The 16,600-nt window shown below is 40.7% G+C and overlaps 1 protein-coding gene across 3 annotated transcripts in view; it reads left to right on the forward strand.

Annotated features, from left to right (window-relative positions):
• Positions 1–399: 399 nt before the first annotated feature.
• EFEMP1 (EGF containing fibulin extracellular matrix protein 1) overlaps positions 400–16,600 on the forward strand; it is a 55,017-nt gene continuing 38,816 nt past the window's right edge. The window contains exons 1-5 of one of the 3 annotated variants that reach the window (XM_068939906.1): positions 400–570; positions 1,159–1,246; positions 1,374–1,461; positions 4,425–4,473; positions 4,645–4,908. In XM_068939906.1, coding sequence (XP_068796007.1) covers positions 1,378–1,461; positions 4,425–4,473; positions 4,645–4,908 — 397 coding nt within the window. In that variant the 5' untranslated portion in view covers positions 400–570; positions 1,159–1,246; positions 1,374–1,377. Of the gene's footprint in view, positions 571–1,065; positions 1,087–1,158; positions 1,247–1,373; positions 1,462–4,424; positions 4,474–4,644; positions 4,909–16,600 lie in introns of those variants that run through there. The other 2 variants (XM_068939907.1, XM_068939908.1) reach the window with 2 other exon arrangements.

Raw genomic sequence — 16,600 nt, forward strand, 5'->3', positions numbered from 1 at the left:
GGGGCACCCCGCACCTGCCCGGCCCCGACCCGGCCCTCGCACACTCAAGATGGTGGCAGGGCACCCCGCACCTGCCCCGCCGCAGCCCGGCCCTCGCAGCCCAAAATGGCGGCGGGGCGCTGGGCCGCACCTGCCCCGCCTGGCCCGGCCCGGCGGCCGCGGGCAGCGCCGCTCGGCGGCGCCACGCGGCACTTCGGGGCGTGACGGCGGCCTCGCCGCCGCCTTCGCCACCTCGACCGGCAGCGGGGAACAGCGCGGGGCAGCGGCGGGGGCCGTGCCCGGCTGCCCCGCCCGGTCGCCCGCCGCGCGGAAGGGGCCAGGCGGCCGCGGCCCCGGCAGGGGGCGCCCGGGGCCCCGGCGCAGCCGGCACCGTTTGTATTTAGCCGAGGGCCCGCGGGGGGAGGGAGAGTGAGCGAGGCGGCGGGCAGGCAGGCGCCGGCACCACAGCGGAGCCAGCCAGCGAGCAGGCGGGCGGAGGGGGCCGATCCACCGCGGTGACCCGCCGCCGGGAGCAGCTCCACTCGGCGCGGAGCGGCCCCGCCAGGAGAGCCCCGGGCGCCGCGGCCGCAGGTAGGAGCCGGCGGCGCGGGCAGGCTCTGCGGGGCGCTGCGGCCCGGCTCGGCCCGGCGCTGCCAACCCAACCCCACCCCGGCGGGGCGCCCCGGGGGCCCGGCTGGCCGGCGCGGGGCCGAGGGCAGGGCGCGGCCCGGGACGGCGGGGCACGGCGGCCCCGGGCTGAGCAGGTGCCCGGCGGGCGGTGCGGCGGGGCTGGGGACGGGACGGGACAGCAGAGCGGGCGGTGCGCGGGGGATCGGTTCGCCCTGGCCCCGGCTCCGGCCCCCGCCGGGCGTGTGGCGCTGTCGCGGCGCCGGTGGCATCGAGGTGCCGCGGGCGCGGCGGCGGCGGCGGAGCCGCTGCGCCCGGCGAGGCGGGTCGCGCTGTAAACGTGCCCGCGTCGCCCCGGCTCGCTCCGCTTGCGCGGGGTGGCGTTCGCCGAAAAACTGCTTTGCCACCCAAATCGTGCAGTCGCAAGATCGCCGTTGCGCTACGCGGTGCTCGCTCAGGAGCCTTCCAGGCTGCGACGCTGTGAGTTGAGTGTGGGACTAGCTGCTACCTCGTTTTAAAGCGGGTTTTCCCCCCCCCCCCCCCCTTCTTCAGCTGAATAAGATATAACGGAGTGGAAACGCTGGCAAGCCTTAGCCGCTTCTTAAATTCCAAAGGGCTACGTCCTGGCCTCTTCGCGCAGGTAGGAGTTCAGCAGGCGTTTTGCACTAGTAATGAGTGCAGGACCTGTTCCCAGAGGCGGTGACTGTGTTTTCTAGCGAAGAAGTGCTAAAAATATTTCTGGTGTATTTGTTGTTCTTTCTTTCAAGGTTCATGATGTTGACAGCTATGGTCTTGGCCGCTTTCATTCTTATTACAGTACATTCACAGGAAACTGAGGAAACCATAACATACACGGTAAGGTTTAATAGTTTGAGGTAATTATTGCTTAGCAGGGATTCTTTTCTAAATGACCCTTAAGAAAAAACAAATTTCTTGCCAATATATAGCATGCAATACCAAGTTCCTTGACTTTGAATGTTAACCAGAAAATAAGCTGTTTCTACTCTGAAATCGTATTTTAAAAGTTGAGGTTTACCAGACCGAACAAAATCAGCTATAACTCCCTGCTCTGAAAAGCTTACCTACGTGAGCCTGATGAACTGAACAAAACTGTGAAGTTAATTTTCTGTCCTTTTTTAAACTTTCTTCAAATCCTGTTTTAATTATCTATGAAGTTTCATATATTTGGATCAAACACTTTTGTTTTTTCTTCTGGATATTTCAAATTTTTTTAACAAAATGCCAGTATTTCAAAATTGAGTGTTCTTAATGAAGCATCTAGGTTATGGAGTGATCATATGAATGTCAGTTTCTGAGCTACTTTTGAGCAGTTCTTCTGCATGGCTTGAAGAAAATCTGCTAGAATATTAGAAATAGGTTCTGCTTATAACCAAGAGATGGGGTAAGAGATTGAGAAGGCCTTTTTTGTAAGGCTTTTTTTTTTTTTTTTTTTTTTTTTTTCCTCCCCCTTCTGCCAGTGTTCACTATTTGGCTTACATAATGAATGTCATGGAAGGAGTGGTAATTACATCGACTTGGGCTGGGGAAAAAAAATCTGCATTTTCACATCTGATTACAGTTGTAATCCCAGCAACTTGCTTCATATGGGTGTACCTCTGGATGTGTATACAGACATATTTTGCTTGTGTGGCATTGCACTAGTTCTGCAAGAAGCTAGAGAACCAAAGACTGAGATTATGTCTTATACAAGTAATCCCACTGAAGTCAGCAGGATGGCTCCAGCAAGTAAATATTGCAGACCCGGACCTTAGCATAGAAGACAGGGCTCAAAGAAACCTCACACAAGCATCAGGCAGTCAATCATAAAATATTTTAACTGGGCTTTAGAAGCAATAGACTTTTGAAGGTTTAGAAGCTTGTGAGATTTTGAATATGTATATATAATCAGTGGGCAATGAAGACCTAAATACCTTTTGAAAATGTAGGTGAATATGGAGACCCCATCCTTTCCCACTTTTATTACATATTCTCTTTAAAAAAAATTCAGTAGCGTTTTTCTGATAAACTTACGTAGTTTATACCAATGTTAAATTTCTAGCGTGCCTGGGTGACTTGGATTTCTGTAGTCCACTTTCAAATAGTTCTTAGCGTTTAGGCTCTTAAATGATCATTATAATCATATAAAATTACTTTTAAATGTGAAACTTAACTTCTGGGAATTTTACCCGTAGGATGCTACTGTTTCTCATACAGACATCGTATTTATTTAGGGCCAAATCCTTTTCTGTTGTAAAACTCCCTTCAGCTTTGGTAAGAGTTGGACTTGGCTCCTTACTATTAAACAGACACAACTCCTGTTGTGCATTAACAGGAACTGGGTGATTCAGTAAATGCATGAATTCGCTGTTTTCCTTTGGGTTTGCGTTTTCATAGCTACAGTAACTTTGGTGTTGTCAACTCAGCATGTAGTCATTCCTTTAGAGATTGAGAATTATAATACAATTAGCTGTCTGCTTACCCCTTCCTGACATCGGAGGCTTTTCCTTCCAACTCACTGCTACGTTTGGCAGATCACTGATGTCACCTGCAAATGAAAAAAATATTTTCTAGTCTACTGCTGAGTCAGTGTCTGTTAGTAACAAGTTTCTCAAAATAACTTGAGGATAGTAGAACATGGAACAAGTGGATCTCAGCATCAGAAGGTCAAATTTGTCACTTTATAATTCCTCTGAAGCAGAGGAGTGGCAAAAGATTTAGTTTGCTTGACTATGACTAATTCTTTTTCCCCTATAGGGCCATTAAAATAATATTCTAAACGGCATAGAGTGCATATGCACCTACATAGTACAGCTCCATTGATTCATTGCTATTTTAAATGTCTACTGTATTTGCCTTGTCACAGTGAGCATTGTGACACTGGTAATCAGTTTCTGGAATTGTCACATGTGATGAAAATTAGGTTCTAAGCAATTAATGCTTTTGAGCAGAAGGAATATGAAAATATCTATCTAAACTATAGGGCAGAATATTTAAAATTGTTTTAAAGTTGCTAGTTTGTGTTGGTATGAACAGTTGCTGAGTATAGTCTTGTTTGAATTTTATGAAGTCTTATTTATATGAATAGTACCACTGTTATACCCTTTAACAGTTTATTGTAGGCTCACAATATAAATTGTTCTTCCTAGGCTGTAGTTCCTGCAGTCATGTGTGGCTTTTTTTTTTTTTTTTAAAAAAAAAAAAAAAGCATGTGAATGAATTTCCAGCAGTTGCAGGATTTCTCCCCATCACTAAAGTGCTAATGGGAGAGAGGATGAAGTAGAAGGGCATAAAGGCTCATTGGTCCCTCTGGCAAATCTGCTGCAGGATGAAAGGTGTTTACCTCTTGGAAGGCAATGAACCATATCAAAGTCTACAAAAAATTCCTTTCCCCCTTCTTCCTCCCCCCCCCCCCCATAAGGAGATTGATACTGGTCAGTTGGGTCAGTCCAAAAGTCCATTTATTGCAGTATTCTGTCTCAGACAATGATCGATGGCAGGTGCTTTTAAAAAAAAGATATATAGGAACAAGACAAGGAAAAAGCAATGCTTTTCTTGCCTTATTCCTTACCCCCAGTAAAACCTCCCTACTCACAACAAACTGTAGGTTAGGAGCTTCCTGAGATGGAGGCTGTATCTGTATATACTCTTTATTCTTCCTGCACAAGTGCTGCTATGTTTCTATATCTCGATAAGCTAGAGGTACATTTCTTCTAATGTCAGAGTTCGAGTTCATCCTTTATTTTTCTCTTCAGAATAGAATCCTGATTAAAGTAACGATTTAAGTACTCATTGTTTCTTCTCTGTATCTTTCTGTATAGCAATGCACAGATGGCTATGAATGGGATCCTATTAGGCAACGGTGCAAAGGTACAGTAAGTCATTGTCAAAGAAAGACTTGTCATTGGAATTCTTTTAGTATTGCCATTACACATCCCTGGACAAAGAGGTGTGCTTGCATGTCATTGTATTACTTGTATTAATGGCTGTTGCAGAATGTTCCACTGTTAAAAGCATGACTTGTGTTGTTGCTAACCACAGATATTGATGAATGTGAAATAGTCCCAGATGCATGTAAAGGTGGTATGAAATGTGTTAACCACTATGGAGGATACCTATGTCTACCTAGAACAGCCCAAATTATTGTAAATGAACGAGAAGAAGCAGCAGCAGCTGAATCCACTAGTGGTCGAAATAATGTAATTCGACGGACTCCTGTTGATCCTCACCGTGCCCCTCCAAACCCAACTCATCAAATACAGTGTGCAGCTGGTTATGAACAAAGCGATCACAATGTGTGCCAAGGTAAGCAAGTTGCTGTCTTACTTTCAGTATAAGTAGAAAGTATGTGATGATAAATCTGTTCCTGGAAAAAGGCAGCAAATAACTTCTGCATTTATTAGAAATAGGTTGTTGCACTATTGTATTGAACACATACACACTTCCCTAAGATGTATAATACATGCATGTTGTTGTTCAAGGTGGCAGAATGTGCAGTTTCTTGCACCTTACCACTTGTTTCCTCTATTTCAGATTAAGAAGTAGAATTAACAGTTGTCTGCAGATCTTCAAAAAAAACTTAATACAAATAAGCAATTTTAGTCAAGCACTTTGGACTGTATTAAGTATGTGCAAGAGGCAGTGCTTTGAAGAAAGTAGGTAACATAGCAGGGCATAATATAGACAAGTTCCAAATATTTAAACTGTATTTTTGACCCTGCTTGAGCAGGGAGGTTGGACTAGATGATCTCCAGAGGTCCCTTCCAACCTAAACGATTCTGTTACTTTTTTTTCAGTAAGTGAATGCTGAATAGAACAAAAATGAAGTTCACTATATGAACTTTTGCTTAGATCAGATAGTTCTGCAGTAGAATAGTGGGGGGGTGGGCGGGGTTCCTCCCTTCCCCCCCCCCCCCCCCCCCGCCATGCACATCATATTTGTATAAGTGATGTTTCCCAAAACGGTAGGAACCAAACATCTGTACAGCTCGTGCTCTTCTGAGCTCTATGGAAATAGTCATACACAGACCCTGTCAGCTTACTTCCAGTCTTAGTTTAGCCAGTCCCTGAAACTATGGCAATGAAGAGCTTTCACTTGAGTGTACATACACCACCCACAGTGCCAAAATTCTCAGGGTATTAGCAATGTTAATTGTATGCATTTAGGAATCAGACTTGCGAGCACTACTATAAACTAAGACTGTTTCATTTATTATATTATATAAATAGTTTACTCTTATATGGGCTGAAGTAACAAATGTTTCATCCACTGTTTTTTCTTTCATAAAAATATATTCTACTCCTTGTTCATGATCTTCTTAGCTTTCAAGCAAGTTAGTAAGATACCCATGCAAACATCGGAGGGCAAAATTTGACCCCATTGTTCATCTCTTCCATTTTGTGGCCCTTAACAGTATAATCGTATAAAATAGTACTTGAGTGGCTATAAACAGGGCAAGCTGTATTACACGCTGGTAGTTCCATTCTCTCTGGTATTCATGCATACAGAACGTTATTTATCACTAGTAAGTAAATTCCCTGTCATTCTGAAGCATAGTAATCATCATGGGCGCTGGATAAGTTATTTTCATAAGCCAGAAATGCAACTCTGAGACTCTGCCTATCTAGTAATGGTCAGCGTTTCTGACACTCTAATTCAAGAATGTCAAGTAATGAGTCACCAAAGGAGGTCAGTACCCTGATCCCCTTAAACCCAAGCTTTCACATGAGAAAATCAGTGCGAAGTGAGGCAAATTATTTTCCCCAGCTTTGCAAATTAGTGGCCAAACCAGGGCAGAATACTAGACTCCCGCTTTCACTCTAGCGTTCCACCCATTACATTACACCGTGTTACTGTGACACTCATCTTCACTGGTGAATTGTGATTAAACTGCTTTAACTTTAGCATGTAACAACATTCTCATTTTATAAAATTTGCAAGTACTGCTAGAAGATTTCCAAAAATGGAACATCTCTTACTACAATGTTTTCGGATGCACAAATAAGTGAAAGCATAGGAAAACTTAACTGTGTAGTACTAGTGCATTACTACATTCTGAATAACGATTGTGAGTTCAGGTTAACTTTTTAAGACTGGTTGGGGAATGTCGGTTTTGTTGAGGAGATTAGTGATACTTCCCGCTCCTCTGCATACTCTGACGGCCTGAAACTTGCAGGTAAACACTTGTATACAGCTTACAAGTCTTTGGTTAATTTTAACAACAACCAACTGTTGTTATAGTACTGGAGTTTCAACTAGGAGAGACGCAAAGTATGGTGAAATCTTAGGCTTTACCAAGTCAATCAGAGTTTTGCTACTAATTTTCGTGTTCCAAAATTTCATTCTAAATGGAGAAAGTATGGAAACATTACTACTTAAAAGCTGAAATGTATTGTACTGAATGAATTCCAGCTGGAAAAAGGGTAGTGGACAGCGTGCTTGAAAGAAGGGATAAAAGACTTTTGGAGCACTTAAAGTATGCGTTCAACTTCATGATCTTCATGCATTTCACTGCCGAAAATATCTTATAAAAGATAATCTTGATCAACGATGGTCCCACTGTGGTTTTATTTAATTATGGTTAAAAGACTTTGCTATGATAACTGCTTGAGGCTCCTAGGGAGTGTAACTTACACATATAGTCACACTTAAGCTTGTTTTATTGTTTAGTAAATCAAATATGAAGTCCTGCTCCTTCTAATTGTTTGCAGATGTATGACATTTTCCTTCCAGTCCAGCAGCACTAAGTATTTTATAACCAATGTGAAAGTGTGGAGACCTCTGTTTAAAACAATAACATGCTCTGAGGAGCTATATTACTGACATCATACTGGAGTATGAGGGGCCTTCTGTTTTAATACAAACGTCCACTCCCTTCTTAAACATTGAGTAGTGAGGGTATGATAAGCCAAACGCACTCATGTTGGTTTCTGCGTGTGGCATAAACAGGCACAAATGACATTACTCATGTTTGACTTCAAGTGACTTCAGCGATCTGCTGAGCTTAATCCTTGGGTAAGAGATGATACAGTACATCCAGATTCTGTTTCTGCTGAAGTGAATAAGAAACACACAGGGAGGTGTGTGGGATTCGCTGCACTTTGTAGGCATATAGCAATCCTTTGGCAGCTTAACTTAAAAGAGATATTTAACACCTTTTTAACATCTGGCCTGAAGAAAACAAGTGAAAATTAAAATATTTATCTATGCATGGAGCTTTGCATGCCGTTATCTTAGCATAGACCACATGACACATTAATAACAGATAGCAGGGTTGGTAGCTAAGCCCACTGTGTTGCAGAAGACAGCTCTTGGGAAATGATTGTGGTTTCCTATCACACATATAAAAGTTATTTTTATAACTACTATCAATCAGAAACGTGTTCTTGTGTAACTGTGAGAAGCAAGAACTTTCTGATAAATTCTTAAGGAAGTATGTTTGAATGGTAGGTGCCAGGAACCTCCAGAACTGATGACAAGGTGAGGGAAGAGTATTTTTTAACAAAGATCTTTTGTATACAAAACACACAAAGTAAAATTCAGTGCTTTGATTTAAGACACTTAAGATAAATCAAGTTCTCAGTTCAAGGTCATTGCTAACTCTATCTTTTTTTTTCTTTTGTATAGTTGGTTCCTGCTTCAGTTACTTTTAAATTTGTCTTTAACAGAAAGTGCTGCTGAGTTGGTGACCAAGTAGATTCCCATGTGTAGCACCCGCCTGCCTTTTCAGGAAGCCACTCAGATGTTGTTACTTGTTGATGTGAAAGTATCCCTCAAATTAGGAAAAGCCAAAAATAGCATAAGAAATATTTTTAAACAAGTAGAGTTAGGCAAAAAAAGCATCCATCAAAATTAGCTCACAGTAAAAATGAATGCCTGCACCCCATTGCCTGCATACAAGAAGACTGAACTGTATTTCTGCCATGTTGTTCAGGCACTCTGTGATCTGCAACTGCTCCTACCAAAGTCAAAGGAAAATTGCCCAATCCATTCAGTTTTGGCAGATCTAGTCTATAAGAAAATACTCGCTCTTCCCTGAACGTCATGACACTTAAAAAAAAGATTAAAGAAAGACCAAGCAAAGGCACCAAATAACCTGTAACCTTGAGAAGAGAAAGAACTCTTTTGACTTCCCATCATGCTGGTTGTACAAGCAATAAAATAAATAAGCAAACTCTTTTGCTGTTCAGCTAAACCCCTAATTTAGCTTCCTGTGTTTCTCCAGGCTTGTACACAGTCTCTTTGTAACCCTTTGTTCCACTCTAACGGTAGACGACATTGAGGAGGGGCTGTAAGAGATACCAATCCTTTCTTGTAGGAAAGAATGACGTGTCTTAAACAGTTCTGCATAGCATTTGCAGGGGGAGGAGGAGGGAGCAGAGCCAATTTGGGTGCTGTGGATATTTTTTTTTTTACCTGTAGAATCTTTTAAAGTATCTCTCATTTGTTGGAGGTTTTTCTTGGTTTAATTATCTAGTGCTGTTCAAAGTAATTTACCACACTCAATCTAGGCTTTTACCGCAAGAAGTTAAATTAATTGTTCCTGCATATCTAGAATCCATGTTTTGCAGGGGAGGGGTGAGGGGGAGCAGTTGATGATGCTTTGTTTTCCACCCACAAATCACTTTGTATACTGTACAGCAGGGATGTGCAACTAGTATACGAAGGCAGCAAAAATTGTATAAATGCAGGTGCACTCAGAGAGCTCTTTGCAGAACCAGTTCAGGTTTAAGAGTCTGGGTGTGTCTCCAGTAGGGTACTCTGTGTTGACCTTTCCGCTTGGATGCAGGACGTGCTTTTGAAATGCATCTCCTAATGAGCTCCACTTACTGTGCTTTGATTCATTTCCTACACATGAAATGGATTCTATTCAGATGAAACTAAACCTGAAATGCGCTGCAGGAGTGCCACTAATATGCTGCAACCACTAACGAGCATTCAGGCCTCAGGAGCATACTAGAGAGTACAAAGACACTCAGAAACGCAGAAACTGGAACAGCTGGAGCCTCTGCACCAACTAATCTGCTCATGTTGGTCCACACTATTTGGTAATAACAGATGTAACTTGTGTTTAGTACATCACCTGCACAGCGCAACGTGAACACAGCTATTTAACAGCTTCTTAGGTTAGCCCCAGAACCGTTTTGTGGGGCCTTTTTTTAAAATTATGCCTGTAATAAGAAGAGCGTAGCATCTCAAGTTTTCTCACGTCTTGTACTTTAGGAGTACATTAAGAAGAGTCTGAGTTGCAAAGTCTAATTTCAGAGGCATTAATCAAAGCAAGACATTTTTAGTTTGGTGGGGGGTAGGAGGAGAGGCACTGGAAGTAAAAGTAAGGTCTAGTTGTCTGTTTTGGGAAGACAACCCAAAGTAAATTATTCTTTTGATTGCCATTAGTTCATCACACAGCTTATTGAGGCGTAGTTCATATGTACCTTTGTTTGCTGCGTTACTTCAGCAAGTGGAAAATTCTTTTTTTTAACCTGTAATAGCCTTCCGAAGGGACGGACTTTGTTGCACATGCTATTTGCATCCTAATTACTTGGAAAACCCATAGAATTTTGTGGATCTAAGGGAGCCCACAAAAGGATACAAGCTGATGTTTTCACAGCAATTTGTACTGAGTGTTCAGAGAAGCCAATTAATTTTGTGTACATCTGGGTGTATCGTGCAGAGATCATCTTTCATCAACACATCCTGAACTAAACACATCCTGAACCAATTGTTCAAGTTGTTAATCTGTGAAGTTGCTGCATTATACTGCAAAGAGTCCTTTCTGGAGGATCTGTCTTAATTTATCTTGGGGAAACAGGGAGGGGGGAAGGGAGGTCACCAGAAAACATCTTGTTTTGAGGGCCTGTTTTCGGGCATTTTCAGAATTTGGCTACTCTAAATCATCTTCCCATCTGTGCTGTTTGCACAGCTGTGAGTGTCATGTCAAGACCTTGGACAGATATTCTCTGTTCTGTCTGATCATTTTACTGTGAACATCCATCACAAGCATAAATACTAGCAGCTGCTTCACTTCCTTTAGTTACTTACTGCTTTTCCGTGATTCTGACCCCTACAGGAATATGCTCGGTACGTTGCCACTAACGATGCATAGCGTGTGCTAATCGTGCTAAACGTTGTAGATTCAAGCAAGCCTCAGAAAGTTGTATTAACTTAGTTACTTGGATTGTGATTACGCAGGCTATCATTAGACTTAAAGCTTAGCTTAACAAAATAAACTTGTTAGCAGTCCTCATGGCTTCTTATTAGAGAAAAATGGGATCTTATGGGATCAAGTTGACTGTCATACTGGTTTTGATTTGTTGATTGCGAAGCCTGTTTGCTTAATAGCTCTGATTAGGCTAATTCTTACCGGACAAAATACAGCAGATGTAGTCAAAAGGCACGTGACATCAAATCTGGACATCCATCCTCCTTCAGAATTTCAGTTTCTAAGCTGGGCATCTTTTTCATAACGCAACCAGGAATAACACCAGATAGCAGAAGAGAGGACATGGTTATATCTAATCCTTATTGGGTATCACAGTATATCTGGCACCCTGTTAAAATACATGGAGCATTTATATATGTCTACAAGGAATTCCCTGTACCTGTCACAAACACTCAGTCAAAAATTTCCTAAAAGTCAGTGAAACTTACAAGTAACAATAGCTACCATCTGTTGCGTTCAGCAATGTTGGGTAGCATAAAACAGAGAAGGGGCTGGCTTTTGTTCCAGCTCTTTCAAAATCTGCTGTTAATGAATTGTCATCTGTAGAGTTACAGTGGTACAGAGTTTCCCTAGCAGTGTGAGAGCATTCCAGCAGCTGCTCTTGTCACCTTTCTTGGAAAATTTTATAGTAATACCATTGCTACTTTGAGGATAGACTCTTTCTCCCATTCTTTCATGAAGTAAAGTGATTTTCTTAATTTCTGTTTGCTTTGAGCAGATCTGCAGTTATTTCATCCTGGACTACTGCACTGTAGTTTTTTAGCCTGCTGAGAAGGGCTTTGTGTTCCTCCTTTCCCCAATTGTTTGCTCCAGGTAATTTTCTCTCAACTAACACTTTTTTTCCTCTACGTTTTCAAACGTGAGACTCGTTTCAGATTACATAATATGTAATGAAAATGCTCTTACCTCTGTTTTATTTCATTTTTTTCAGCAACAATGAGAATGCTTTCATGTTGTATTCTTGCAGGGCCATTACAGTTGCAACCAGTTACTGAAAAACCTTCCAGTGGCCTGACAGGTCACTTGTTCTGCTTTTTGTCTACCACTTCCCCTTGGTCAAGTTGTCTATCAGCAGCTATACATCTTTACTTCTTGAGTATTTTATCAGTGAGCTATTTCCCTCCATCTTGTTGCCAGCATGTTAATTTTCTGTGTGGTACTGGCACTGACGTTAGCCAGCTTTTCAAGCTTTAATGTTAGCACCCCAAATAGTTTTGATTGCCCAGTCGCCTTTCCTAACCATAAAACATCGCTATTTGTTCTCAGCTTTACTAACAATACAATACATTCCAGAGACTTAAGAAGCTTCTTGCAGATCTCCAATAATGGGATGCTAATTTAGCAAGCTGGGCAACTAGTTCAAGAGCTGCAGTTCAGAACTTATTTTCCTTATATTATTCTCTTTCCAAGTGATTTTCTTCATTTAGTTTTCATGCTGTCAAAGCAAGATGATAGCTACAGCTAGTTTTTGCCTTTCTATGTATATGTGCCAAAATATTCCTAAAGGAAGACAAAGCTTTTGAAAAATAAGGAAGTGAGTTGTTTTATTCTTCACTGTACCATCTAAAGAGGCATATATTCCTTTGCATAGGCTTTTCTAAGGAAAAATATTTCCTGCACTACAGCAAAGTAAACTAGGCTCTGTTATTATTTGAATTAATTCAGTATATTGTTATCATGCTGTTTTGCTATCGTCCAGGACAATGAGAATGTAGTATTGTAGGACTATACTAGCGATTTCCTTTTGGTCTTGTAGCAACTGCGATGAAACAGTCGTTTCGGAGTTTACCTTATTACACAGCATCTTAAGCATCATACTCATCCAGCATTGTATAGTCAGCTGTTCTTGTATGACACTTTACACAGCCAGCGCCTGTCACAGGATGGCAACCCACTTGTCCTGTGCGTGTTACTGAGTAGGAACTTTTATACAAGCTGAGCTTGGCCGTCTCCTTTTCGTTACGCTCCAGGAATGAATTTATCCTCATTTTCACTCTATGATGTTGTTTGAGATGTTTTTTCTGGACTGTATCATTTATGTTTCTTCTAGAACTCTACATAGAAACTTTAAACATCCTTTCAGCTAGAAGGTTTTTATCACAGGAAAGGTAGCCGAGTGCCTTTCATACAGTTCAGTTGCTTCTAAGCACAAGATCCAAAGATCTGAATTTGGCTAATGAGATCTCTCTTCTCGATATGTGACAAGAGTATGTGGAATAGGTAGTCAGCCGGGTAAGGTTCACGGATAAAAGCATGAAAGTTCACAAATTGTATCTGTTTTCATCTGTAATTTGCTAAGTTTCATTTCCATAGTACCCAGAAAGCAGTTATTCACCCAGTTAAATACCCAGCGAAAGGCTATTTGCCGTAATTCAATAATACAGCAAAATTTGACTTGAAAAAACATGTTCAGTGCTTAAGTATCCTATTTATACCTTCTTTCATTTACATTTTAACTTTACAGGAGGGGTTTGCAAATTACAGAGTTATGAAACAGTTTAGTACACATATAGTACACACATATTATTATAAAATGCCTTTTATGCTCATTCACATTTTTGTGTTTTATTTGTTGCTCTAAAATCATATTAAAAGTTGGTTCTGTTGTAAGTGTAGTGGGAAAAGGTCTAATTTTTGTTATGTATAATTATATGGTAAAACCTGTAGCTTTGAAACTGAAAGAAAGATACTAAGAAGACGGCATGTGTTACACACACGTTTGTAAATTACAGTGCTAAGAAAATGTTCTTGAGGCATAGAAATTAATTAGACCTTTTCTGGCATCATGTATCCCTACCTTTTAATTAAACATTTGTAGAACTAGATACTCAGTAGACTCTTATCTGTCAGTATTACTGAATATCTCAGTAAGTAATTTCACCTAATCGAAAAGTGCCAACTAACTATTCTGACTAATAATTCATTCTGCAGTTAAAAGGGTTTTTTTCTACATAGCTTCCCTGTTTTCATTGTTCATTTTGTTTTCTATTTTCTTTTAACTTCCACATCAAAACAGTGTATTTCTGGAGGGGGAAGTATGGTGCTTGTTTGGTTAAGGATGGTGGTGGTGACCACAGATGGCTACCCACAGAAATAATTAAAATTCTAAAATAGGATGATGTAGGATGTGGTATATAAAGGTGTATCTCCTGGGAGCACCTGTTTACTTTGTGAAGCTCTGAATCTCTGTCTTTATTACCTACTGATGAAAAAGTTCAGCCCTGCAATTGAACATACCTAGGCTTTTTTGCGTTGTTTAAGCCTACTTAACACCATTCTGAAATGGAGAAGACATGGCTGGGCCTTCTTTTGTAAGCTGAATTTAATCTGGAGTAAATATCTACTCTAATGCACGACCTGCTATGATGTGATATAAGCAAATCTGACATTGCACTTGAGGCTGTTTAGTCCATGTCTGAACAGATGCGCCATGTAGTTTTCTGAGTACAAACATAACTTGTTCAAGGATTTTTATATGCATATGCATGCATGCACGGGATTTCTGTTAACAGCCAACTGGTCATAATGTGTGCAGTCAATTCCCAGTAGATAGCGAAAGCAATGGAGAGTATGGTGATTTCAAAGTTACAAGCCTGGATGACTTCAGGAATGCATATTGTCCATCACTAAAACCTTCAGCCTGACTTTTCAAAGTAGTTGGTGAGAGTTCACCCATGAATCTTTTATTTCAGAAAGACTGTCTTTAAAAAGGACTACTGGCCTCTTCTGTTTGTGTAAATGATGCTCATGTACCTTGATAGTATTGATACATAAAGTTCACTACCAGCTGTAACTTTCACTAATAGAAAAGAAAGACTTTGATACGTCAGATAGTAATATGGCTTTATAAAACTAGTGTTTATGCAAAGAAGTTTTAGGAGTTCTCATTAGTTAAAATTTACAAGAGCTGAAGAAATCTGTCAAAAATAGAAGAAATCTTATGAGAAGAAAAAATGACACGATAGCAGAAAACAGTGAGTAGTAGTATGGACAATCAATTACTGCAGATTTCTTAGTATAATAAATGATATAAAAGGCAATCCTTTCAAATACTGTAGCAGTTACCTGTTGTGATAGAAGTTTAATGTTAGAAAATGGATTGGACTTTTAACAGGTAATAATTTTCTTTATGGTTTAAAAGAGGCTGCCAATAAACTAACGTCTAATAACAGACTTGTGCAGAGGAAAAGGAATAAAATATGGCAAAACCAGTAGGTCCATAAGTGAATATTTAGCTCATATGATTTAGCTCATAAAACTATCTTGGTCAGAAAGATGGAGAAAGCAATCTTTCTCTTGCCTAGACAGTCAATGGAGAAGTTAGTATGTCTGAGGTGCATTAGGAAAGAGCTGGAATTAAATACGTATTTAGAAGCAACAAATACATTTTCGTATTTTGAGAACAGTTCATCTAAGTCAATAAAGACAGCACCATTTTAAGAAACTGATCTCTTTTTCAAAAGTCTTCATGAAGTAGAGTTACACATCACAATTTTGAAACCATTTTGTTAGCCAGCACCTGCATTACCAGATCTTATTTGTACTTTTATATCTTATTGTAGTTAAAACTCCTTCCTAGTGGATGAATTTGGTCTAAATAGACTTAATTTGGGCTAAATATACTTTCTGACAAAGAAGTTCTCAATATAGTTTTTAGGTGATATAAAATAATCTATTTAACTAGTCTCAAGTGTAAGAGCCAAAACAGTGATATTTCAATAAACACCACTGCTGTTAGTGCATAGATACATCAGAAATCAGCAATACTTTGGAGCTCCTACTGATCTGCTCCCACAGGCTGTGGAAGATAAGTTCTTATTTTAGTCCTTCCAGAAGCTATTGGAAAGTAGAGGAAAGTGTGGAGAATCTGAAACAGTCATTCCTGTTTCCCATTGGTAAAGAAAAAAAGCTTTCTTATCTAAAATCATCCTGCTTGCATTTGCTTTTGGTCATGATTTTCCTCAATTGTATGCGGCTTAATTTGGATGACTGGGGCCGATTTTCTTTCCAGCTCACTCCCTGTACATTACTTGAGTAGACAAATTAAGGATGATCACAAAACTCCAACTAAAGATACTGCCAGCACTTGTAAGCCCAGTATCTCTTTCTCTTTTATCTAGAGCAGAGAACCTTGTACAAGCAGATAAAGATGACAGGCCCAAGTCAGCAGTATTGTTCTGGTTGAGTGTCTGTTGGACTGCTGGTATATGTAGAAGCAGCTGAGTGTTACAGCCCAAATAAGCCTCAGTTGAAACAGACTTATAACCATCTTCTGGATAATGGTTTGTGTACTGTAAAGGTTGGATGCAGGAAAAAAAAGAAACCCTTTTTTCCCATCTTGAACCCTGCTGACCTTCATTATTTCAACAGTCCAGAAGCTATATTCATAAATTTCAGTCTGTTACTGCTCAGTATGTGTGAATGGTGATGTGGAGAGTGGATTTTTTTTTTTTTTCATTCCAAGCTATTCCTCTATCAGAAAATGTGGTTCTCTACTCCTATAGAAGGCAAAAAACTCCGTTTGTAGAAGAAAGCTACATGAATAGGTTGCCTCAATATGTATTTAAATCAAAATGTACTCTCAATTATGATTAGACTCGAATTTCAGTATGCACCATTAAGAGATTCTCCTTCTTACTATGTATGCAGATTTATAAGGCTCCAGGCCCCTTTGAAATAAATTGAAAGCACAGCCAGGTAATAAAGCCAAAACCAGAAACTAGCCAAGGAGATCCCCTCAGCAACACCCTCGAACACCGTCAGCCTCTTCCCCT

Source organism: Struthio camelus, chromosome 3 (assembly GCF_040807025.1).
Source record: "Struthio camelus isolate bStrCam1 chromosome 3, bStrCam1.hap1, whole genome shotgun sequence".
NCBI lineage: Eukaryota > Metazoa > Chordata > Aves > Struthioniformes > Struthionidae > Struthio > Struthio camelus.